Source organism: Tachypleus tridentatus, chromosome 13 (assembly GCF_004210375.1).
Source record: "Tachypleus tridentatus isolate NWPU-2018 chromosome 13, ASM421037v1, whole genome shotgun sequence".
NCBI lineage: Eukaryota > Metazoa > Arthropoda > Merostomata > Xiphosura > Limulidae > Tachypleus > Tachypleus tridentatus.
The window spans coordinates 154,045,951-154,073,552 of record NC_134837.1 but is presented as its reverse complement, the minus strand read 5'-3'; the positions used below and the strand labels follow the sequence as shown (position 1 = coordinate 154,073,552).

At 33.7% G+C, this 27,602-nt stretch overlaps 1 protein-coding gene across 3 annotated transcripts; it reads right to left on the bottom strand.

The window, feature by feature from the left end:
- Positions 1–27,602, bottom strand: LOC143237809 (uncharacterized). 3 transcript variants are annotated; one of them, XM_076477425.1, is made up of 5 exons: positions 27,422–27,589; positions 20,750–20,947; positions 8,014–8,539; positions 7,480–7,520; positions 2,440–3,891 (listed from the first exon to the last, which is right to left on the bottom strand). In XM_076477425.1, exons 3-5 carry the CDS (start codon positions 8,442–8,444, stop codon positions 3,575–3,577), a joined length of 789 nt encoding a protein of 262 aa, XP_076333540.1. In that variant the 5' UTR covers positions 8,445–8,539; positions 20,750–20,947; positions 27,422–27,589; the 3' UTR covers positions 2,440–3,574. The 3 variants fall into 3 exon arrangements, with proteins under 3 accessions (XP_076333538.1, XP_076333540.1, XP_076333539.1); XM_076477424.1 differs by lacking the exon at positions 20,750–20,947 and adding an exon at positions 13,429–14,327; XM_076477423.1 differs by lacking the exon at positions 20,750–20,947 and having other exon boundaries at positions 1–3,891; positions 27,422–27,602.

The following is a 27,602-nucleotide window of genomic DNA, read 5'->3' as shown; positions in this document are numbered from 1 at the left end:
TTTGCAAAACATTTTTATTTAATTATTAAAAATTTGAGAAACGATTAATCTATAATAATCGGAGAGGTTTTCTATCATTATATTTAAAAGCAAATCTTATAATCCTAACACATGATTAAAAATAAACAATGTATAACAATATATCAACCACATCATATCTGCTACAGCCATTGCTGACGAAACATTTCTCCTTATACTACAGCTTATTAAGCTGACCAAGATGTGACAGATATAATAGTGACATTATCAAACTTCTTGAACAAGAACTGTTACACTGCGAACGAGATTGAGATGACGAAGTGCAACATTTATTAATTTTATATGAATAATTTAGAAATGATATTGTTTTGTTTTGAATTGCGTGCAAGGCTACAATAGTACAAGCAGTCACAAATTATTAAATGATAAAACATAGGAAAAGTCAACACCACTCATCGTCAACTCTTGGGCTACTCTTTTACTAATGAATAGCGGGATTTAGCATAACATTATAGCATCCCCACAGCTGAAAGAGCGAGCATGTTGGTTGGTGCAAATCGAATCCGCAACTACCAAAGTGCGATTCAAACGTCTTAACCACTAAACCATTAGTGATCATGACAGTTTATTCTAGCACTAATTGTTTACAAGTTACGTATCACATTTCGAAAACAACAGCAATCTTTCATTACATTTTTATTAGTCTTTCTTTTGCATGTACTTACGCTACGGATTTTGTTTTTACAATTTCGATTAAAATTCTTCAAACTACTCACTACAAGTGATATAAAAAGTTGCAGATGTTGCTACAGTTCAATATAGCTTTACGTTAAGTAAATATGCTAGTTAAAAATAAGCATGGAGATTGTGATTCCTAAATCTGTTTTATATTTTTCTCTTCACATCTAACAAACAGTAAACACTTTCATAAAAAACTTAAATCAGTATTACTCATTATTTAATATTAATAACATAACTGCGATATAATCCCTGAAATAACGCGTGTGTGTTTACTCTTTTTGTTAGATGGGGTATATAGCATAACGTTTAAATAAGTTATACTTCGTTGACGCCCCTAGAAATTGGCGCGATATAACAAACTTGCATTTATTTATTTTTCACATAAAATTACTGATTTAACGTATTTATACGGTATTCATTGGAAAGGGGAAATAAGATCACCTTAGCACTTAACAGGAGGTTGAATCAAGTTTGGTTAGTAAGTGTAAATTGGTAATGGTTGAAAGGTCAAGAATAAGCACTCGTGCAGACAGAAGACTGCAAAAATAGTACTTAATCAACGCATCTTTTTACCGTCTAATTTATCTCAACTTTTACTGGACATTACATTAAATAGTAGGACCCCACATACAAGAACAAAACTTACTACGTCAAAACATGTCGCGCTACCTAGTTGTGTCAATCAGAGCCATTTAAAGGTTAGTGATTATTCTTCATCCCTAAGCGAACGGTAGAAAACAACCTGACAACTCAATTTCTAAGTTGCTAAAATCCAATAAGTTAATAATAAAAGAAACAGTGTAGATGAGTTAAAACAAGGCAAATATGACAGAGCTTAAATATTGGTAGAAATTAGCTAATGTTTAAGAAAAACCGAAATTTTAATATTATAAATTCAAAGCTTTGAGACGTAGACCTGAAGTTAAGGAAAACACCAGTTAAGTATAACATTTTAACTCATTTGTAAAAATGTAATTTGAAAAATCTACTGTGTCAGAAATTTCTCTATTTTTTATTGTTTCTTATCTACAATATGACAGTACAGGAATATTTTGTTCACTGTAATGGAAAAATAAGTCTGGATTTCTTTCTTTTTTCGGTGTTAATAAGCGCACTCTATTGGCCAAATCCTTTGCTTCAAAAACCAGAAGACTATACTGGTGAAAGTATCGGTGCCTCTTCCCTATACATTCGGACTGACGTTTTAAATTTCATAATTACCATACATTTACTTGTTTACTGATACTAACTGCATAGATGTTTTTGTAGTGCAATTAAAAACTACGAAATTGCAGAAAAGGTCTACAAGTACAACTTAAAATATATACAAAACTATTGCAGTTTATACATTGTATTGACGATGTTTGTTTTCTACATAATAAGAAATAACTAAAACAATCTCACCAGTATTGGTTAAGTTCTGGCTTGGTACACATACAACTTATTTCCTTAATTTGTTGTTAAATCTGTCAAAAATGGACAAGTTTGGGCCTAGTGGTTACGGTGTCGGTCTACTGACTTAAAGGTTTGCACTTCTAAAGGTGCTAACACTGAATTTCGCACATTCAGCTGCGAGTGCGTTAGAAGAGTGATAATAAAAACCATTATTTGATTCAGAGCTGGATAACGTTATTGTGGCATTGAAGGTTGCTTACTGGTCCCCCTCATTCTGATTAAGTTGTTTAACCTACCCATTTAGTCCACATATGCATAAGGTTAAAATATCCAATTTTATATATAAAAGAAACATTGGTTAAAATGATAATGGAAGCGATATATTAGGTATATTATTGCGATTTTCTATGAAAATAATCTATTTGTATCTCAGTCTTCTTCAAGTTTATATTTCAGTACAAGTTATCTTGGTCAAACAGCGACTCCTGACAAACCAGTATTTATTTGTTTATTCTTCAACGTCAGAAGTGCTTATATTCTTTCACCCTTATACAACTTATTTCTCTCTGAAACTCATACATTAACTCAATACAGTTTTGGACAAAACCTTCTATTTTTACAAATAATGCTCAATAATTAACCTTCTTGTGATACACATACTCGTTGACTAAACAGGTTTTTTTTTTCTATTTGGCTTTTAATACCAAACGTGGATCTTTATCATTCACCAGTTTTCAAGGTTTTTGGCGTGTGTTTTTACTCAGCGGAGATTCAATAAAATCAATGATACTTTTATGCAAATGCCTCTACAAGAATGAATTGATTTACAAACAAATTTGCAGATGTCATATTTGACCAGACGTGGGCTGGTGGTAAATGTTCTGAGCTGCGAGTTTGCAAATTTAAGGTTTCAGGCCTCATTACCGCTATATACGCACTGCACCTTCAAGCTGTTAGTGCGTTATAAGAAACAATCTATCTTGCTGTACGGTTCAAAGCCAAATAAAGCAATTTTGACCTCGGGTGCAGATGATTGGCTGTTTTCTCTTAGGCTAATAGTTTAAAATTAGTGACTGCCAAAACTGAATCCTGGAAGTTTCTGATTTAGTCGTTTAGCCCGTGTATGCAGATGTCATTCTTGTAGAAATTATCAAATACTAATACTTTCTTTTCTGTTATAGAGACAAATAAAGTAATATAGTTTATTAGTGATCAATAAAGTGATAACTATCAAAACTAAACTGCGATGCTGTCAGCTTTAAACTGGAACCACGATAACAAAAATGTATTACAAAGGAGCGTAAAATATACACATATAAATATATAACAAAGGAGCGTAAAATATAAACAAGAAAAAATAAGTAAATATCAAAACACTAAAAAATTCGAACATTTTTGAATAACTGACTATTATTCTTCAAGCGTAAAAATATTTTAATCACACTTGCAATAAAATTTGTCACAAGTGCTGGTTGGACAAAATAGGACAGGTGTCCACTGATTCGGTAGATAAATGAGGAGCTTCAGCGTCTAAATGAAATTCAAAGCTATTTTCACTGCTACTGTCATCATCTGACCTGAAGTAACTTTTCAGCTGTAACTCAGACAACGCGCTACCAATAGTGATTGGATTAGAGCTTCTCTGATTGGTGACACCGTCTTTTCCGACCCCCTGGTGATTGCTTTCCCTTTCATCACTGTTAATATTCTTGCAAACAGTGATGTCTTGGTGGTGGTTGTTTTTATAAAAGAGTTTTTCACATGAAGATGGGATTTCTGAAAACGAAACAAAATAGCTTTGTTAGCTTAAAATAAACATTTAGAATTTCTATATATGTTACGATGAATGTGTTTTTATTTATTTATTTTTGGTACTTTGCACATAATAATCAATATAACTGGAGAATGTACATAATTAAAGAGTTTTCGAAACAATTCCACACATTTCCCGGTTATGAATAATTTCGGAAACCTCTTTCTTCAGTAGGAAATATACACATTCTTGAAATATTGTGGTAAATGTACATAATAGCTACTAAATAAATACATTTTATAAACCTGTACTACCTTATTATACACACATTATTGGTCCTTAACTTATTTATTGTTGTTTGATTGGATACTGTGATTAGCGGAGAGGAAGAGAGACTAGGTATCCTCAATACAACTAGTGGTCTACAGTTACAGCAGATATTCCATTACATAATAGAACCTTTTGTTTTTAGAGGACTCACATGAAATAATTGAACCACAAGCATTTATAGCTTCGACTTTTACAGAAACAAAAACAATTTTCTTCCTTCATTACTTTTAATGTAAGTCCAAAAGTAAGCAAAAAGCTAATTCACCTTTGGTATATAATAAGTTCAAGAGCCCAGTAGTTGTAGTATTTTTCTGAATTTGAAATACTGATTTCATTATTACCTGTTGTCTATGCCTGTTTCAAGAATGTTTCTTGTTCCTGTTCGTTGTTCTAATTTAACAGTATTCAATACTCTTCTCGCTGCTCTATACATTTTTGTTAAAACGTAAGTATTTTTAGCTTCTAACTTTCCCCAAAGATTTTACGCTTGGACCTATCAAATATAGTTTAATCAATTTGAAATGATTCACGGAGTGTCAAGAAATTGTTTGTTTGTTTTTTAAATTCGCACAAATCTACTCGAGGGCTATCTGTGCTAGCCGTCCCTAATTTAGCAGTGTAAGACTAGAGGGAAGGCAGCTAGTCATCACCACCCACCGCCAACTCTTGGGCTACTCTTTTACCAACGAATAGTGGGATTGACCGTCACATTATAACACCCCCACGACTGAAAGGGCGAGCATGTTTGGAGCGACGGGGATGCGAACCTGGTCAAGAAATTATTTTCCTTTAAATTGCATAGATTTCATAGCTCCAGTGATGGATAAATGTGGATCAGGATTGCTGCTAGGGGTAATAATGAGTGTGTGTGTGATTTCTTATAGCGAAGCCACATCAAGCTATCTGCTGAGTCCACCTGTGTGTGATTTCTTATAGCGAAGCCACATCAAGCTATCTGCTGAGTCCACCTGTGTGTGATTTCTTATAGCGAAGCCACATCAAGCTATCTGCTGAGTCCACCTGTGTGTGATTTCTTATAGCGAAGCCACATCAAGCTATCTGCTGAGTCCACCTGTGTGTGATTTCTTATAGCGAAGCCACATCAAGCTATCTGCTGAGTCCACCTGTGTGTGATTTCTTATAGCGAAGCCACATCAAGCTATCTGCTGAGTCCACCTGTGTGTGATTTCTTATAGCGAAGCCACATCAAGCTATCTGCTGAGTCCACCTGTGTGTGATTTCTTATAGCGAAGCCACATCAAGCTATCTGCTGAGTCCACCTGTGTGTGATTTCTTATAGCGAAGCCACATCAAGCTATCTGCTGAGTCCACCTGTGTGTGATTTCTTATAGCGAAGCCACATCAAGCTATCTGCTGAGTCCACCTGTGTGTGATTTCTTATAGCGAAGCCACATCAAGCTATCTGCTGAGTCCACCTGTGTGTGATTTCTTATAGCGAAGCCACATCAAGCTATCTGCTGAGTCCACCTGTGTGTGATTTCTTATAGCGAAGCCACATCAAGCTATCTGCTGAGTCCACCTGTGTGTGATTTCTTATAGCGAAGCCACATCAAGCTATCTGCTGAGTCCACCTGTGTGTGATTTCTTATAGCGAAGCCACATGAGTCCACCTGTGTGTGATTTCTTATAGCGAAGCCACATCAAGCTATCTGCTGAGTCCACCTGTGTGTGATTTCTTATAGCGAAGCCACATCAAGCTATCTGCTGAGTCCACCTGTGTGTGATTTCTTATAGCGAAGCCACATCAAGCTATCTGCTGAGTCCACCTGTGTGTGATTTCTTATAGCGAAGCCACATCAAGCTATCTGCTGAGTCCACCTGTGTGTGATTTCTTATAGCGAAGCCACATCAAGCTATCTGCTGAGTCCACCTGTGTGTGATTTCTTATAGCGAAGCCACATCAAGCTATCTGCTGAGTCCACCTGTGTGTGATTTCTTATAGCGAAGCCACATCAAGCTATCTTCTGAGTCCACCAAGGGAAATCGAACTTCTGATTTTAGTGTTGTAAGTCCATATATTTACCACTGTTTCCAACGGAGGACGTAGTAATGAGATTTCTGCAGTTCACTCTTTCGTTACATTGGGTATACATACAGTCGATGTACTGTCTGTCATTACCAGCATATTTAGGACAAAAACAAAGACACTACTTATATCCATAACTAGTCAAGCACTACTTCTACAATTTCAATTCCTTTTTAAATTCCATGATTCATGTGAGGGATGTATTTTTCATGTATGTTTATATTCAATTTCTTAAAAGATAAAAGTCTGTATTAAGTGAAATGTTTTAAGTTTCACGTTACTATTACTCTTAGTTTAAAAAAAAACACTAAAATATTTAAAGAATCATGTCTAACCAACACGTATAATCTTATTCTCAGTTACTTTCAATCTTTATATTATTGTCATTATCATGTTTAAGAAATAAATAGATAATAGGTGTATAAAGTTATCAAGATAGATATTATATTTTATAAATTTGCGATTGTGGTTTTAATTTTTGTTTCATTGGCTTTTATAGCAGGACTACTACTTCGTTTTATAATTCACAATTTGTAATACTCTTATTTGTTTACTTTTTGTTTTATGTTATACCTGTATAAAGTATATACTTTACTTTCAGAAAGTATCGCGTGCCTATCAATCGAAAAGTAGCACCATCCGTTTTGTTGACACGACATTTAAGTATCTGCTTAATATATTTACCATTTATATCACATCATGTTCACACACATATATGTGGATTTTTTATCGGGATATTAAAAGCAGATGCCCATAGACCAGTCAACTAAGATGGAGACATCTTGTAGCGATAGTCCTAGCCATCTTGGCGCTAGCTCCCTTGATGTTATCAATTTGGTAGGTAGTAGGCAAAAAAACTGCTGTTTCAGAAATCTTTTGAATTGTTGTACTAGAAATGTTAGAGACTTTTTTTAGTCAATATGCGCATAACATGTCGTGTGTGATACTTTGAATAGTCGGTTTTTCGTTTAGGAATTCAATATGGTGGTTTTTCATCGGATGAATTATTCAGAATACTTGCCAATCTCTAATATTAAGTACTACCATGCATAAAATACTGTGAAACATTCAAATGTATGTACACATTTACCAGTTAATGTTAGTTATTTTTAACAGACAATATTCTTATTTGATTCCCCTTAATTATAAAAATAGTGTGTTGGACTTGGGTTAGCAACTGTTTTATTATTTTAGTATTTTTTATCTCACTCAGAAGATGGAACCTTTGACTTACCTTTACGAAGCTTCTCTTCTGCTTGCATTGAATTTCTTTCCCTGTTGAAAAGGAACCAATAAATAAGAAGGATTTTTTTCTTTCTTTCTTTTTTGACAATAAAGACAATAAAGTTCATCATGTCAAGTAATACATTCATTGAGAAAAAATATATTTTTAATATTGTGAAATCAAGGCAATGGTTCACGATACTGAAATATATTTGAAATCATCACAATTGCACATAAACATTACTACTCCCAACAAAACTATATATAGGTAATCTCAATTGTTATTTGAGATCACCGAAGTACACCTGTTCACAGCACGATTAGTCTCAAACTTATAATGGACAATAACCATAATTCTTAAGCAAAATATTAAAACTGAAATTCTCATTATAATGAAGAAGTAAAGTAACGCGGATGTTTATGGTAAAATAAACCTATTACTATTACTAATGATTTGCGATTAAAATTGAATGTGTTCTCATTAACTAAAGAAAGAAAGCATTTTTGCAACATGCCAAAAGATCCATGAAACAATATTTTTTACCCAGATTTGATATAATCACGACGGTCAAGCGACTTAATATCCTTCTGGGCTAGGATCTGCCTCCGTGTCACAGGATAGTCAGTACGCCAATATGCACCTGCTGGATGAGGACTTGGGGTTTCACGGAGCCGAGAAGCACTTTGCTGATTCTGACTGTTGTGTTCATCTTGAGAAAAATAACGGGATGCCGACTTAATGGCAGCGTGATTCGTTTTGGATGGCGGTAGAGCAGACTTCGTCCTTCCTGTTGAGCGTGAACTGGAAATGGATTGGCGACGTCCAGGTGGGGGGGTTTGCACTGAGGAACGGGGAAGCCCGAGTAAATCCATGCTAAGCGATTCCTCCCGAGACTTTCTATTACGTGAGGTGGGCATAGCAGAAACTCCATGAAGACGAATTACTGGAGTACGTTGTGGATTTTGTTTAAACATGTTGCCAAAGAAGAGGTAAGTCAGCTTGTGGAGGTCAGTTATCAAAATATCTATCTTGAGAATTCATCTGCCTTTTCTTAGCAGGCTGTGTTTTCCTAAATTATTCACAAGTATCAACACAATTTCTTTAATGCATTCAGACTTTAATTCAGATATTAGTTTGGAGAAAACAATTTAACTTTCATTATTTTATTATACTTAAAAAAAACACATATAAATAACGTTAAAGTAAATAAGCGGTAACAGAATTCTAAATTGTTATTATAAGAGAACATAACATAATAATGCAATTAAAGAAAATGGCAAATAAAGCAGACGAAGACACACGTTAAGAAATGTTGCCAGTAAGGCTTAAAAACGTAGAAAGTATAACAGATTGTTGGTTAATTAAAAAAAAAAACATAGGTAAATTCACCAAAACATCTGTGGTTCACAAAATTCAGACGGTATATCATACGTTTGTTTATTGTTTTAGAGTTCCTACAAAGTTACACGGAGGCTATGTGCACTGGTCGTACTTAAGTTATAGATTAGAAGAAGCGCAGCTAGTTAACGTTCATACTGGCAACTCTTATCAGACTGAGAAGTAGGATTTCACTGCCATTTTCATAACGCATCCACGGAGCCAAGAACATAGCCCCTGCTCCACATTGAATCATGAACTGCGTTTGGCCGCATATTTTCTATATAAAAAAAATTACAGAAACACTATTATAAAAAAAACAAAAGCCTCGCAGGAGGGTGACTTCCAGGTCAATAATGAAAACGTATCAGCCAATGAATCAGAATGAGCCCTAAAATGTATTATATACGAATACGGCATAGCATGGTGGTTAGAGCACTCGACTTAAAAAGTGCAGTCGTGTGTTCGAAACCCTTTTCACCGTGAGAGCATTATAATGTGTCTTCAGTCCTACTATCAGTTATAAATGACAGCCCCAAAGTTGGCAGTAAATGTTGCCAGTTGCTTTCCCTCTGGACGGCAATTCAGAATTAGAGACGGCAATAGATAAAAATACTTAATCACCTGATATAAAAACATAACAACAGAAAAACGGATCGGTTGGTATTAATGATGTTAGATTTCTCAGGTTAGATGTCTCCCCTCCCCGATGGATCAGCAGTAGTTTACAGACTTAAAACGTTAAAATACAGAAGATACGAGGTTTGATTTTCCGTGGGAACAGAGCGCAGATACTCAAATGTTTAACTGTGAACTAAAACACTCAAATAAGATAAGGTTATACGTGTTTTACCGAAATAATAGGGCCCGACATGGCCAAGCGTGTTAAGGCGTTCGACTCATAATCTGAGGGTCGCGGGTTCGAATCCCGATCGCACCAAACATGTTCGCCCTCCCAGCTGTGGGGGCGTTATAATGTTACGGTCAATCCCACTATTCATCGGTTAAAAAGAGTGCCCAAGAGTTGGCGGTGGTTGGTGATGACTAGCTGCCTTCCCTCTAGTCTTACACTGTTAAATTAGGGACGGCTAGCGCAGATAGCCCTCGAGTAGCTTTGCGCAAAATTCAAAAACAAACAAACCTATATAATAATAAACAGATAATCGTTGATCTACTTGAAAATTAAAAACCTCAACGGCTCAGTACATTCCTCTGTGAAGACGGAGCGTAAATGTTCAGCGCTTCAATGTCAAACAAAATACGTAGACACGGCGTGACGTGCAAATTTTTCACAAACATAAACAATGACTGATAAAGAGACAATAATACAAACAGAGCAATAGCTTGATGAAACGTCCGTGAACTCATCATAGCAATAAATCAATACCTAGTTGAACATAATATTGCTTTTATGGAGAACACATTATGTATCTCAAATAATGGTCCTAATATTATATACAGTACTGTACAAAAGTTTTAGGATAAAGTCAGAAATTAGATTTCAGGCAACTTTCAACGAACAATGAAAGGTAAATCACAGGTGACATATAAATATTATATTAATCTTTATACTTGGTACAACAGAAACTCAGTGGAAATGCTCGAGTTCAGCAAACAGTTAATATTTTGTGTGTTTCTGTTTTGTTTTATGAGCTGCAGACAGTGTTTCTCATATTGTTCCAACATCTTTAATCAGTGTCCTTTGAGATTTTACTCCAAATATTTCTCATGCTCTCCCACAAAGTTCCTTTGGAAGTAACTTTTGATTTGTCAAGTGTTACATATTATAATTTATTTCGGACGTGTCTCTGATTTATTATGTTACTACATTACGTGTTATTATTTCGAACAACCAGAAATTTTAATTTTAATTTAGAAGTTAATAAATTATCAAAATGTATCCAATTTATGATATTTGCCAACAAGATTGATGCACACAATTTTCTTTCTTAATACAAATATATTTTAATATACAAACAAGTACAATTTATAATAATGGTTATTACTAATAGTCATTACAAATAATGGTTCATATACAAGAGTTTTTACAAGCTTGCAGACAATACTAATTTTTATATCCGAGCAAATTAATAATGAGTTAATTTTATTACATCTCTCCTAAGCTAACGATGATTTTCCTTGGTTAGCCTCACACTAGGTACAAGCTCACATCTTACCGGAGAAGGTATTTAATGCAAACATCCGAAGTTAATTCACTGAAGTTTTACGGTTTGTACTGTTCGAAATCTATAAATGTTCCAGGTCATATTCTGCAGTTTTGCCATTAATAGGCGTTAATCACAATTATAACATCCTAGACGTATAATACACTGACTGTAGTTCTCCAATAATAATAATAATATTCTATCTTTCGGCTAACTGCTTTTATATGAATCACGTGAGTTTTTCAAAGTTTCAACAACGTTCGAAAACGCTATTGCGTTTTCTTAAAACAAAAATTGTTGATTCTTACTCTTAAGAATATTCTACAAATTTCGAGAACAGGCGAGACTTGCGCAATGTACAGTCAAGAGTATACGTCACACGGAAAAAAGAAAACTTTACTGAAACAAGCGTAGATATTAAAATAACGTATAACGGTAAATCTGTTGTATAAGTTTTTGATCTATCAAACATCAGATCTGCTCAATTGGATTGAGATCGGGGATCTGTGGGGGACATTGCACCATTTGAATGACTCCAGCAGCTTCCTTTTTAGCTAAGTAATTTCTGCATAGGTTGGGTGAGTGTTTGGGGTCATTATCTTCTAGGTAAGAGAATCCTTTACCAATAATATACAAACCATTGGATATGCCATGATAGATCAGTATCTGATAATATTTGTGCTGGTCATTATTCCTTCTACTTTGCAAATATCTCCTGTTACCTCAGCAGAAAAGTACCCCCAGATCATCATACTGCCTCTCCATGTTCCATGGTAAGTGCTATGCATTGAGGCAAGTACCTTTCACCTCTGAACCAAATATTTCAAACTTGGACTTATCCATCCATAACACTTTCTAAAAAGTACAAATTCTAGTCTCTTGACAATATTTGGTGTTGCAGCTTTTTTTTTTTGTTGTTGTTACTTCTACATGGCCAAACTTCCCATTCTCGTCGAGTCCTCTTGGTACTGTAGATTTGGATATTTTTCTATCATTTGGTACATGGTCGTTTATCTCATGCTTGAAGTCAATGGCAGTCTTCCTTCTGTCTTGCAGGTTGCATAAACAAAGATACTTAACGTCAGTATCATTGAGTTTAGGTGCTCTGCCTCTTTCTTTCCTATTTTCAAATTTACTTGTCTCGGTCTCACGGTATAGGCAGGGATGGCGAACCGTTTTAAAATGTGTGCCCAATTTAAGGATAATCTTCTAAAATTTTTTCTCGCATACTCACGGTAATTTTTAGCAACAGATTATCATTTATCATTATTCTGAATTATTTCAAATGAAACAACTTTAGGAGTTAATGTTATTAATAAGTATAATATTTACGTTTATTCTTCGTTTTACTATTAATAGAAAGCATTTTCTGAAATGATAAGCTTTGGTTTATATTATGTAATATAAAAAAGTTTAAAACACAAGGAAAGAAAAATAAGCATATTTTACTCTTACTGAGACTTTTGCTGCTGCACAAACGATGACAGATATTTTATATCAGACTTGTATTTGGTTGGTTTGAGAGCTATGTATGCAGCACTAGCTTCATTAGCAAGTCTATTCCTATAATTACATTTTGCAAAGTTTATCACTGAAAATAATGACTCGCATAAATATGTTGATGAAAATACTGTTAATTTTGCCATTAAAACATTTCTCAGACAGTCAGAAGTTTCAGGAACAGAATTTCGAAGTTTCAGAACAAAATTTTTTTGCAATTTTTCTGTGTTATTCCAGTCACTAACCGATATCTTTTAATATATTCTAGTTAAGCTCTTAAGTCGACAAATTTTTGCCTCCAAATTGAGCTGTTTTATAAATCAATCAGTTGCACCTCAAAATTATCCAAGTCAAACCACTGCAACATTTCCAAATTCAGTTTGTCTAACGTTACACTGTCTGCATCCTTTATGAATTTTGCAATTCGTTCAAATAAGCTGAGCTTTTTATGTCTTAAAGAAAATTATTTAAAAGTTGAATTAATGATGCTTTAAAATTGCATTTGCAAGCTCCGAATGTACATGTTCTCATGAATTTCAAGATCTGTCATGTGTTTTTTTCAGGTTTGGGAAATATTTAGAAGTGCCATTGTAAACATTATGTTTAAAAATTTTCAGTTTGATTCCAAAAGCTTTTATGTTATCAAACATGACGTCAAGTATTTAGCCAGATACCTGCAATTTGGTGTTCAAGTCGTGTAAATGTGAAGAGAAATTTGTAGAAAAAAATCAATCTAAAAATCCTCACAACATCAGATAATTCATGTCAAGAAAATTTCTCATTTGTCAAAAACAGACGAATTTTGTCCAAACACTCAAATCGTTTAAGGACAGAGCCTTTTCTTAGTCAACGAACATTGTCGTACATAAGTAGTCTTGTCTTTTTTTAAAGCATGCGCAGAAATAAAATTAATTACCTCGGTTACAGTTTTCATCAATATTTCAAGCTCATTAAGGCTAGCTTTTGCACACAAAGTCTTCTCTTGTATAATACAATGAAAGCCTAGCAGTGGATGTCCAATATATTTTGCAAACAAATTTACAAAACCTGCTTCTTTACCATTCATGCTAGGTCTATCATCAGTTGTCACGGAAACTGTTTTTGAAAGGTCGATTGGATAATTCGTTTACTACTGCCTTACATATTTCAGCCCCTGTGGTATGTTTAGGTAACGTTACCAAGTTAATCAGTTCTTCACAGATTTCATCACCCCTACAAAATCGAACAATAATGGCTAGCCTAGCTGATGATGTAACATCAGTGCTCTCATCAAGACAAATGGAAAGGAATTTACATGAACCAACATCTTTGTTAGTTGTTCTGCTATGTTTGTTTCCATCCTTAATATTCTATTTTTTACTGTGTTTCTATTCACTGGCAATTCCTTTATGCGCTGAATAATTGTTTTCTTCTGGAAAACCGTCGAGAAAGAAAGGGGCACATTCCAGCCATGATTCTTTAACATACTTCCCATCACTAAGTGATTTTCCATGTTGAGCAATAATCTTTGAAATCTCAAAACTAGCAGCAACTAAGTTGGAACTACCTGAAACAAAGTTCATCCAAACATTTGACTGCATGTTGCTGTTGCTGACTTCTCGATAAATGTTTTCTTTTTGTTTCTGCTCACTTTTATCGCAAATCCATTTATGAACAGTTTCATAATGCCGCTTTACAGAGGAAGTCCTGCACCCCACTGTTTCAGAACATAAGATACATAATACATTATCATGTCAAGTATTTCAGTCCATGATTCTTGAAAACCTCTGCTGTTGCTTCTTCCAGTTGAGAATTTTTGTTTCTTTGCCGGATGAGCTGAAAAAAGTAAATAAAATTTTAAAATATATCACCAGTTAACTTAAATACGATAATTTAACTTATCCTAACATAACAGCAGGTGAAAATGTATGTCATTGATACAAAAATAAATCTATAATTGACTAACTAATCAAAAATATACGCATGCCACGTCAAATAACATAATTTTAGCAATATAATTCGCATATTTACTACAAAAAATAAACTCATGTCTACCGTTATTATCACTAAATATCCAGTATTCACTCACAAACAGCAGAAGAAAAATATAAACAGAGTGAAGTCAATACCAACAGTTTATTTTTATTTTTACTATTGATGTATACACTGAGTCTGCGAGGAATTCAAAACGTGTCATCTCGTGTCACATGTTACCGCAACCGCAAAGCTTATGCCTAGAGGGCATAAGACGTCTCCTATGAACATTTCTTGCTGCTCCCGTCCTGGGAAAATCATTCACTTCTGCATTTGCCAATAATGCTAAACATTATATATTTATTTATTTATTATGGGTTAGCGTTAGGGTTTAAAGAATCAAGAGGCGCCACTGCATGCCGCGTGCCATAGATTCGCCATCACTGTTATAGGGTGTACTTGACAGTGTTTGGGGAGCATTTCAAGTCTGAAGCACTTTATTGGAGAGTCCAACCAGCATTTGGTAAAGCTTTTATGAAGTCTCTGCTCTACTGGACCATGGCATGGCAACAAAACTTAAATTATAGTGTTAAATACTGTTTTTATCAATGTTTATTTTTTGTGTAGTGCTGATACACTGATTTCTGCTAGCATATACAGGTACGATATGCTATCTTCTTCCCAGCTTCTTTCTCTATAGTTAAGGCAATGTATGGGGTACCATAACAGTTATGTCAGATCATAAATTTGATCAGTATGTTAAATCAAGCAGAACCCTAATGACATGCCCTTGATACAGGTATATGAGAATTCTAAAAAATAAGTATTCTCATCCTGACTCATTCAGCTGTCAACATTCTGTAATTACTTGAAAGAATTAGCTCAATAAAATGGAAAGAAATACAAAATATTCCCTTGTCCTAACACTTTTGCACAGGACTGTATGTCTAAAATGTAAAGGAAATAACAACTGTTCCTGTCAATCAGTCGAAATTCCATTTTGGGTTTTTGGATTGTATGCGTGATATCTGACTAAAGCAATTATTTGTATCTCCGGTTTATAAACACTAAAAATGCCGAGAATTTTATAAATTTGCGTACCTCAGACAACTAAGTTAGTTCTAAATTGGCAGAAGCTCTACAGACTTAAATGTACAACTATATCAATGGAGTTAACATGAAAGAAACACCATTAAGCAGTATAAGTATGGGTATCTAGAAGAAAAATCCGAAAGCATTTTATATAGATACCATGTAGCTACCACATTTTGAACATGGGTAATTGATCGACAAAAGGAGCCATGTCACTTCAAATTCTACAAAGAATATATAAACTGTTTTTCATCTTTCCAACCGGATGGAAAGTACAAGAAAATATCGTTTTTTTTTGTCAGCCAAACTACTACCGTATACAAGATGAGTCTATCAGATAAATAGTGTGAAAACAGGTCGATATCACGTTTCTGTGTACAAGAAACGTAGAACCAAATATTTAGAAGGAGAAATGGTCCAAAGAGATCCAGCAAGATAGCTTTAATACCAAGTTATGGACTGAGTCCAGCAAGAAAGCTTTAATACCAAGTTATGGACTGAGTCCAGCAAGATAACTTTAATAACAAGTTATGGACTGAGTTTTTGTTGTTGGTTTTTGCTGAATTTAATTATTTGATACCATCTCTAAGTAAAAATAAACAGTTAATGCAGAGCTTTAAAATGCAGATAGAAACAGACGGAACACCTGGTTTCATTTTACAAATGAAACCGTGAAAGTAGATTTACATCAGCCATAATATCAGCTAAATAACCAGAATAGAATGAATATAACACTTTTTAAAAAGTAATCAGTTATACAAAATAGATTTGATATGTTTCATACAAAGTTGATTTTTTTTTCGTTTCTAACGCAAAGTTATGTAACCTCGGATTTTTTGTTGTAGGTGTATAAACTTACCACTGATCAATCGGGAGACTTTACATACGAATAAATATATGTAGAATGATTTAACATCAACAGAAAGCTTTTACGGCGGAATTTTTCTTAATTATGGTTGACAGTGTAAGTTGACTTTATTATAACAAACCCTTAATTTTTTTTTAAAGTTTTGCTTCCTGAAAAGTTTTTGCTGATTGTAACAGGTACCTGGTGGGTATGCACAAATATAGTTTTGGTTTTGCTTCATCACATAGGAACTCTGAGAAATAGACAGTTAACTGTTTACCAGCAATAACGTATTTAAATGCGTTTTTGTTTCTAATACGTTATTAAGTTCAACATAATTAAAAGTGTTTTGCTCCTGATTTTCGTTTATATTCAATGTCCGGTGCATCACGTTACATTGTCCAACAGTAGTCAGCAAGCATTCCAGTTGTCCTGATATCGTTTTTCTATTGTAGCAAAACTGAAGATTTCGATGAAACGATACGTGATGGGCAACTTTGGATGTGATTTTCGTGATCAGCAGCCAAACATCTATAAGAAACACCCAACAGTATTCAAGAAGCAAAAACTTTGTTGTGCAATGTAATCTTTGTCTGTACGTTTGTGATTACTTGTTTTTTTTAACATAATCTTTGCGAAAAGCACACAGTGGAATACTTGCGAATAAGTCTCGTAATTTTAAAATGATTGATATGAGGGAAGACAGCTAATCAATAGCACCACCACCAACTCTTGAGCTACTCTCATCTGTTGAGTGTACAATATGTCATTTTTATAACGAACACACAGCTAGAAAATACGTAACATGTTTTTACAGTAACGAACGACGAACTCTCGTTTTCATAATTCGAGCTCGCTATCTAAAACCTTTTACTTTTTTTCAAACTTCATTTATACCCCTGAGTGAGATTTAAGTTTGTAATAGAAAACAGATAATTGTTGTTATTCTACTTAACAACTTTGTTGCTAAACAAATCTTCATTTAATTTTGGCCAATTTATTTGTGAACAGCCCATGTTTGTTTGTTTTTGAACATCGCGCAAGGCCACTCGAGGGTTATCTGCGCTAGCCGTCCCTAATTTAGCAGTGTAAGACTAGAGGTAAGGCAGCTAGTCATCGCCACCCACCGCCAACTCTTGGGCTACTCTTTTATCAACGAAGAGTGCGACTTACCATCACATTATAACGCCCCACGGCTGAAAGGGCGAGCAGGTTTGGTGTGACAGGGATTCGAACCCGCGATCCTCAGATTACGAGTCAAACGCCTTAACCCATTTGGCCATGCCGGGCTCCCCACGTTTGTATCAGTCTTTTTAAACATATTACCCAAGCAATCAGATCTCCATGTTTTCTTAGGTAAAAGTAGAAGAAAACTTCGACTTATTAAACATCGTCAAAACAAATATTCACTACGTAAATTACACTGCGCTTCGTAAAATAATACATTTTATTACTTCGTGTTTCCATTATTTCTATCAGTTAATCAACTGATCATTAAATGTGGGTAACAAACCAAGCATTAATTAGTGATCTAATTTTAGAACTCTTCATCCGATGTCATTTAATAAATTAACAAGCAAGACGTCTGATCCTCATCACACAATATATTACTGAAAGATCTAATCATTTCACTTGCGCAACAATTTAATCTAGAGAGTAAGAGAGCTTTCTGAAAATATGCTGAAACTGCAGTAACTACAGAACCGGATATTAAAACCGAAAATAAAACATAGTGACCACAAATATTGATGGAATTAGTTTTATATACACATTTTTCGAAAACAGTAACCGTTTAATTTTTAGTTGGAAATTTGACATTTGTCTATTTCAAAATACTTTGGGGAATTGAGAAGGTTCATAAAAGATATTTTTCGATTTTTATTATAAAATCTGTGTTTTAATTTAAATGTTTTAAAATATTGTAACATTTTTTTTTCAGATACCATTCTTTGCTCTTACTAGTTCTAAAACGACAGAGACTGCACCGGAAAGTAACACTAATAAATAGTACTAATGGCAAATAAAAAGGCCTGAATGCGCCAGAAAGTAGAGTAAAAAATGACAACCAGCGGCCGAAAAAAACATTGACTGTGCTAGAAGGTAAAGTAAAAAGCGATAACCGTGGCCAACAAAACAATAACTATGCAGGCCCAGTATGGCCAGATGGTTAAGATATTCATCTCGTAATGGTCGCGGATTCGAATCCCGGTCACATCAAACTGCTCGCCCTTTCAGTCGTGGGGGCATTATAATGTGACGTGCAATCCCACTATTCGGTGGTAAAAGAGTAGCCCAAGAGTTCAGAACTGACTGTCGTTCTCGTGACAAATAAACATCTTAAAGTAAAGGAAATATTTTGTAGTATCGCAGAAACTCTAAATCAGCTCCGAAGTTCAAAGACACGCACACTCAGAGCAAGTTAAGTATAAACATTAGCAGAACGTCTGGTATATAACGTATATTGGAGAACCCTAAAACATCGTGCTGCAACTCTGGAACAGGCGTTAACTGCTGTAACAAATTTGATTGTATATTCAGTAAAGCCACAATAGTATTAGGAAATGACAATCTGTTCGGATGGTTAAGTGTAATATCGTGATCAGCTCTAGACCAGAAAATCTATTATTTTTCGTTTGTAAGCAAATAACCTGCGACAATCTAGTTCAGGCAATGCACAAAACATAAATTCCTCATTTAAAGTGTAACAGCTTTTCCTGGCAGTACACATATTGACATATAAGTATTCCACATGGCTGGCAACAGTGACTTACAAAAGATATAAAAATACAAAAATGAAAAATTTAGGATAGAAATAACTAGAACTACATAGGTTATAAATATAACTAAGAGAGACAGAGAAGTTTCGAAATATTTGTTAAAAATAAAGGTTTAATAATTTGATCAGTTTATCTTCTGTGATTTGTATTCTGGTTATATCAGTTTTATTTCGTGCAATTTTAATTTTTTATTGTTGTTATTTTAGGATATGAAAATTTGTTTTAACTTTCAAAAACATAGGACATTCACCCTCATATTATAACCACAATAGGCCTGATATTTCTCGAAAAGCTTTCCCGCTTGCCTTACATACAAAAACCAATGATATTTAATTGAATAATATTTGAGAGCGGTACTATTCTATATCTTCTTCATTGTCATGTATAGTTATTGATGAAAGAGTGCAATATTACGCTCCCTTGCGAGTCAAGACTGTCCTGTACAAATTGGAAAGCTATGCTGCCATCACTACGAACTGCGAGGAAACCTTAACATTCAAAACTTGCATAACCAAAGAAGTTAAAACAATATACAAAATTATGTTTATATACTACTCATAATACTATAGAAATTATCGCTAATACAACAATTACTCAGCGCATTTAATTAAATATGACACGAACCTTCACGATGTACACACGCAGTTTATAATAATAATTATTATTTACAATCAAACTACCCATCTTTCCGATTCCAACTTATGTAACAAAAATGACTATTACTCTAAACATGCTGGTCTCAATCAGTCAATTGTTTCTTTAAAAAATGAATTAGGTAAAATTAGTTAACCAAGCTCTGCTCAAATTTATTGCAAAGTAGGGCTTTGCTTTGTAAATTGTTTGTTTTTTGAATTTCGCGCAAAGCTAAATAAATGCTATCTGCGCTAGCTGTCCCTAATTTAACAGTATAAGACTAGAGGAAAGGCAGATAGTTATCATCACCCACCGCCAACTCTTTAGCTAATCATTTACCAACGAATAATGGGATTGATCGTCACATTATAACGCCCTCACGGCTAAAATGGCGAGTATGTTTGGTGCGATGGGGATTCGAACCCACGACCCTCCGATTACGAGTCGAACGCCTTAACCCACCTGGCAATGCCGGGCTTTTGCTGGGTAAGAACAGAAAAGTATTATCCATTGATTTTTTGTTTTCATATTACTAGTTCCGCTTACCTGTAAGTTAAAATATAAAATAATCTGAAAAGTTACAAAAGGATTATGATAAAACTTGACCCAACTACAAGCATTAATAGTTTTTCACATCTTGAATAACACTAGTGGTTTAAGTATATATTTTTAATAGGTAAAGTTCATACTCGGGGATTTCATTTTTTTTGCTCTTAAGGGGAACAATGTTCATAACATACATTTCCACTTTAAATATAAAGTCATTAAAATCGAGTCAAATTAGAAAAAGCCAAGATATCTCTCAAATTTTATGAAATTTGTAAATAGAGAAAAGTTCGAGTTTGCGACAAATAGTAAATTTTTCTAAAAGAAACATTTTGTCTCACCTCATTTCTACCTGTTAACTCAAAGCATTCCTTATTTTAAACATATACCTTTATGTACATATACCATACGTACGTCTACCATACATATTCCGGGGCACATCTTCGGTTCTATTTCTGTCATTGGACATTTTCTTTCTTAGTTGTTGCTATTTGTCTCTATTTTAGGGCACATCTCACCTTTTATGACAAGTACAGCAGGTGGGTAGCGAATGGAATTCAACGAGGGCAAAGAAAATTCCTCAAACTCTAAAGAACGAGATAATTAACGTTTGTCGTTCGTTACAAAACAGAACGACTCTCTATTTTGAAAGTTTGACTTTTATAGTTGCTCTGAATTGTACATCAAACGAAAAAAAAAAATAAATCTGTGGTGTCTCTCTCTACGTACATGTAATAAAACTTGTCTTCACCACTCACCGAGAAAACAAATAATCTCACTCTCTGTAAAGATCAGCTAATCTTTGTTTGAACAATCAATAAAAATGACGCCACCAAGTGGACAGTATGAAAAGTAAAAAAAAAGAAGAAACTACCTTCCGTATCATCTATAGAACAGTTTTAAATGTTGCCGTTATAACCTAACTTTACGTAAGATTTATACTTTTCAAACGAAATGCTATGTAGCTGAACGTTCGTTAGTCGTTTATTCTTCTCGATTTGCATGATTTATAACAGGTACATTACAATTGTTTAGGTTATCCAGTTTACTGTAGTCCGTACATGTGCATTTAAAATAAACCAAGTATTCATTCGTACAAGTAGAATACGTTCTACTTTTGGAGCAGCAAACTCGAGTTCACATTTACTGTTCTTAAAAAAATTTAATAACTTAACGGAGTGTATTATGTAGGTTTAAAATTGTTTTAACCATAATTTCAGAATGTCTCTTGGACATAAATGTTATTAATAGACTTAGCTTCTTACTTCTAGTAAAATATAAATTATTTATTTTCTGATGTTTAAATACATTACTAATTATATGATGAACCTTACGGCACTTCTTGTTAGAACGTTGTTTTAAATATCTTATTTATTAAAACAAAATATTCGACGAACGATATGATAATTTTTTATCTCTTTGAGTTAGTATTGTTATAAAAACAAACTAAATTTAAAGTGGAAAACTTTAAGAAATAGTTTATTGTGCTTGATTCTCAAGCAAGGCTAAATTTTATAAAAGCCAAATTTACACGTAAACATACATATAAATCAGAGGTCGTGAAAACTTATAAAAATAAGAACTCCAAAATTCAACTTGATATGAGGACTCGGATTTTCGGTAAAACCACGACGTGATTTTCACTGTATTCCCATTCCCCTCGGTGGGCCCAGCAGATAGCCCGCTGTGGCTTTCAAAACAAAAAAACACGCACATACTGTATTCCTGGTTTTAGGCAAGACCATAGTTGTTACAATATACATTTAATTATTTATTGTCTGTACTATTAGTTAAAATGCTTATATGTAATTTTAATAATTTAACTTACTCGCCTTATCTTCTAGTTATGAACTGAGGGTTGAAATTACTGTTTATACTATCCATGTCTGTTTTCGTTAAGTGCATAAAGAGCACCGTCTCTCGCTTACACGGTGAGTTACTTACCTTTGTATTTCATTATTTAAAAATCTCCTTCGTTTGTTTGTTTGTTGAATTAAGCACAAAGCTACACAATGGGCTCTCTGTGCTCTGCCCACCACGGGTATAGAAACCCGGTTTTTAGCGTTGTATGCCCGCAGACACACCGCTGAGCCACTGGGGGAGGTCGAAAAATCTCCTTCAAACAGATGTTTATTCAATAAATACCAAACTACGCATATAAAGTAAGAGTTATAGATGTAGTCCAACAATACGTGATTCTATAACGGTATGAAACAAGTCTTAGTGCTGAAAATCACAAGTTTCGTTTTGATTCACATAAACATTTTTACATCAATTATTTCTAATAATTCTAAGACTCATATTAAAAGTGCATGATACAAACAAATTCCATCAAAATTCTTAGTTTTACTGAAGTTAAACAACAAAAACCAAAGGTTTATGATCATTACTTTCCAAGATCGTTCGTTTGCCTCTGTTGATATGCCAACAAAATCAACGAAAAGGTTAAATATGAATATTAGCGAGAAATGGCATCTGGTGTTTATCCAAAGAAGTATACTCTGTATCTCTAAGGGGCCATGAAATTTGTACCACGTAATCTAGCGACTGCTTATATAGCTCTCACCAAGTGCCTATATAACATGAAATACATAAGAGTTTACAGCTTAACTTTAGGAAGGTTTCTTTTAATTTTTTGATATGATATATATGTGTGTATTGTTCACGTTAATATATGCATTATTTCAGGCAAATGTCAAAAATAGTTATTTGCATCTAATACGACCAGCTAAAAGATGCTTTGGGCATTTTCAAATACAGACTGTGACAAGAATGCACAGTTTCATAACAATTGATAACAAATAATACTTATGTATAAATAAACAGCATCTAGCAACCAGCAAGTAAAATCATTGAAAGAGTCACTTGACATTAAAACTTAATTAAAAAACCTTTCCTCATTGAAAGATTGCATAATTGTTAGTAATATAATCTGGAAACCAGATTATACCAAATGGACCAAATGGATTTTCAAGCCTAGTCTTGTAGATCAGTACTATTGGAAGCAAAGATACGCTACCTGTATTTTTGTGTGTGAATTTTTACACTGTCCCTAATTTAACAGTGTAAGACAAGAAGGAAGGCAGCTAGTCATCACCACCCACCGCCAACTCTTGGGCTACTCTTTTACCAACGAATAGTGGGATTGACCGTCACATTATAACGCCTCCACGGCTGAAAAGGCGAGCATGTTTGGTGCGAAGGGAATGCAAACCCGCGACACTCGGATTATGAGTCGATGGCCTTACCCACCTGGTCATGCCGAGCCCTACGTGTATCTGAGATGATTATTAAATCATCTCGTGCAATATTTACAGAAACAAAACCAAAATTAAAAAAACGGCACATAACTAAAGTGCATCAGTCAGTTAGCTTTTATAGACTGTTTGTTAGAAGGCAAATCATAATTTAACAATTAGCGATTACAATGCGTTTTTATAGTACACAGTGTTGAGCTCCGTATTTATAGAACGTTTCATACAGCTTTCAAACAGCAGTGATGGCTCGACATGGCCAGGTGGTTAATGCACTCGACTCGCAATCAGAAGGTCAGGGTTTCGAATCCCTGTCACATCAAACATGTTCATTTCTTCAGCCGTGGGGACGTTATAATGTTACATTTAATCCCACTATTTGTTAGTAAAAGAGTAGCTCAAGAGTTGGCGGTGGGTAGTGATAACTAGCTGCCTTTTCTCTAGTCTTTAGGGACAGCGAGCGCGGATAGTCCTCGTGCTTCCTTTGCACGAAATTTAAAACCAAACCAAAAAAAAAAAAAAACAGCAGTGCTCCAAGTAAACTCTTAATGATACGTATCATGTATTTGATATCTTATGTAGCATACAGTTGTTTGAGGTGTAAGAAATTTCTTACATTCTGAAATCTGCTTAAAACTAACAAGTTTTAGAAGTTTACATAAACGTGATGTATTGATAGATCTTTTCTTATATTGAAATATTCCAAAGACATTCAAGTACTAGATTGGAATTTTTATGCTTGCGACGTCTCGTGAATAATTAAAGCATTTATTGTAAAAACAAAACGTAATGTATTGATTATGTACAAAAAGGTAAAGGCATAAAAACAAAACGTAATGTATTGATTATGTACAAAAAAGGTAAGGGTATAAAAACAAAACGTTATGTATTGATTATGTAAAAAAAGGTAAGGGTATAAAAACAAAACGTAATGTATTAATTATGTACAAAAAAGGTAAGGGTATAAAAACAAAACGTTATGTATTGATTATGTAAAAAAAGGTAAGGGTATAAAAACAAAACGTAATGTATTAATTATGTACAAAAAAGGTAAGGGTAATACTTTAAATTAACAATTGCAGCGATGAAGTCTCATACTCTTTGCTTTTTTTTTGCATGTTGTTGCACGGTAAAGAAATGGGTTAAAATGCAAGCAAAACACGAGTTGCATATGACAAGTAATAACCTGGTTGGTTGTGGCCGTATTAACGTGGCGAACTGTAGATTTAAGCGTTCCTTTACCGCAAAAAAAGAAAGTAAATAGTGCATTACCAACTTTAGGGCTGATGGTGAGTTATAAGAGTTCAGATTAGAGACAACAAAAACAGTTGGATTTGAAAATATATACAAGCCCTTTGAAATTCAAGAGACATCTCCAAAATGAAGTTTAGAAATGTAAGTTTCTGTAATAGATCGACTTTAGCATGTTAAATATATTCATTCATTTGAAGTTTGACTTCACTGGATAAACCCCCTGGTAGCTCAGCGATAAATCTGAGGGCTTATAAGATAAAAAATCTGACTTAGATACCAGCTGTGGACAGAATACAGATGACCCATTGTGTAGGTTTGTGCTTCACGACAAACAATTATTAAATAAAAAATCCCATAATACATCAGTAATAAGAAAGAAATGGTCAAATGATCCCTAACAAGGACAAGAGTTTAAATATAATTGTTTGCTGCTATTTTTGTTTAACTTCTCAAATTTAATTTGAAATCATATTTTTACTTAATTGATAATTCTAAAAGAATTGATAATTCTAAATAAAATAATATCGTGCCGGATTACATATTAAGGCAAATTTTATAACTCATCTTTACTAATCATTAATTTATGATAAAACATGAATATTTGAATCCATACGCCAAATAAATAGCAATAAATTAAATTTTAGCTTTGCAATAGTTACACTTTACACCTAAAGGTACTAGTATATATAAACATCCAAGATTCAGTCGACCATGTTCCTTCCGAGTTTGACCAACGTCTTTCATTGAAACTTAAAAAATCGTCACTAGAATGTGCTTGATATGTATTAAACATTTTAGAAATTCAATTAAAGATACTTCTTCAGTTTCTTCAGATTGTAACCCTAATATTCAAAGTTCGGTCTCCACTCCCAGCACAGCAGTACAGATAGCCTATTGTGTAGCTTTGTGCTTAACAATATATTTTACGATATAAATAAATTACATGAAAGTTATTCACTTTTGTATTAAACATTAAGAAAATCCAATCTTAAGAGTAATAAAAGTTATAATAATAAAATCTGAAAAGCTTGCAGTTGCACAGAAAGTTTTACGTTTACAGTTTCGATTGTCAACCTCCGAGACAGCAGCAAGCATACAGACTTACAACACTAAAATCCGGAGTTTGACTCCTGGCGCTAAATACAGTAGGTAGCTCAGTGTGGTTTTGTTCTACAGCAAATATCTTCGCAATTTTATTATAAAGCAGATTCTGTATAAAAATCGGTAAACTTCAGCTTAAAATACTTTAACTTTTGCTAAATGATTTACGAAAATAATTTAAAGTAGAAAGTTGAACTTTATATTAACTTTAGACATAACGCTAGATACTTAGTAAAAAAATCACTGAACTGAACATAAGAGACATTGAAAGATAAAAACACATCAACTACTTATAACGCCAACTTAAAACATTACAGGCCATTTTATTTCCATAAATATGAAAATCTTGCAGATAAGCTAAAAGCTTCAAATTCTTTTATTTTTATTGTAAATAACACAGAAGAAAAATATTCAGTTGAATTAATTTGTTTTAAAAATTATAATACGATGCAATAATTACAAAATTTATAAAAGATTTAAAGCTGAAATTATTTAGATTTTAAGGTAAAATCTAAAATCTAAGGTAAATTTCATTTAACTCATAGAAGAAAAATAGCATAAAACAATATTGAAATATTTATTTAACTTTTGAACAGTCCTTAAATGAGTCCAAACAGCAACAAATTAAGGTGCTTCTACTGATGAATTTTAATTAATTAATGTTCTTATTTTCTTTATTCTCTATGGATAGCAGAGAATAAAGAGAAAAGGAAAATTGCTATAAAGTTGATAATGAAATTAAAACAACCACCTGGTAATAAATAAGGCACTGATTTATTAAAATACTAAATTAAAATGTATAAAGTACAGATTGTTGAGTATATTATATTAAAACGATTTTGAACGTGCAAATCAGCAAGTCACATGATATATTAAGTCTTGGTGTAAAGGACTGTCTCCAAACGGCATTTTTATGCTATTTGTACGAAGACACATCGGGCAAGTCCATAGATTTCTTTACAATAGGGATGTAGATTGTGTAAAATAATAGATAAACATGGTATGTTTTTCACATGGCAGTGTTATGGTAGAATATTTTTAAAGGAAATTACATACTAGACCTATTACCAGAGAGAAAAGTTTTTGAGTGATCAGTTCATTGTTACATTGCCATTTCTAGGGAGGTCTGGGAGCTAGCCCACCCCCAGAAAAATTTTAATGATATGAGACACTTTTACGATGTCTAATTATTAATTATTAGTTGTTAATCCGAAACACGAAATGTTGCTAATGATTTTACGTAGAATGGTTGAAAAATAAGCATTTTAAAGGCTTGTGATATATTTCGAAACAAGTTGTGCTATAGAAAGAAAACAAATATCTCAAATTATATTTAAAATATTCACACCCTCTATCCAAAAAATAAATGCATCAATAGCTTAATCTTTATTATTGTGTCATGCACTAATACTTTATGAACATATGTTATTGTTTCAGAAGTTTCTTACTTACCAAAATTTTCTTTTCCAAACTTGTCATCATGCTTTACTTTCTTGTTAAGCTATTATCTAATCACTTTATTCTATACTTGTCTCATGATTAATGCTATTGGGACACACGAGCCTCTCTAGAGACACCAGAGCGGCAAACACATGCGCTAGGAACGTGCACCTGTTATTACTCAATTATACCC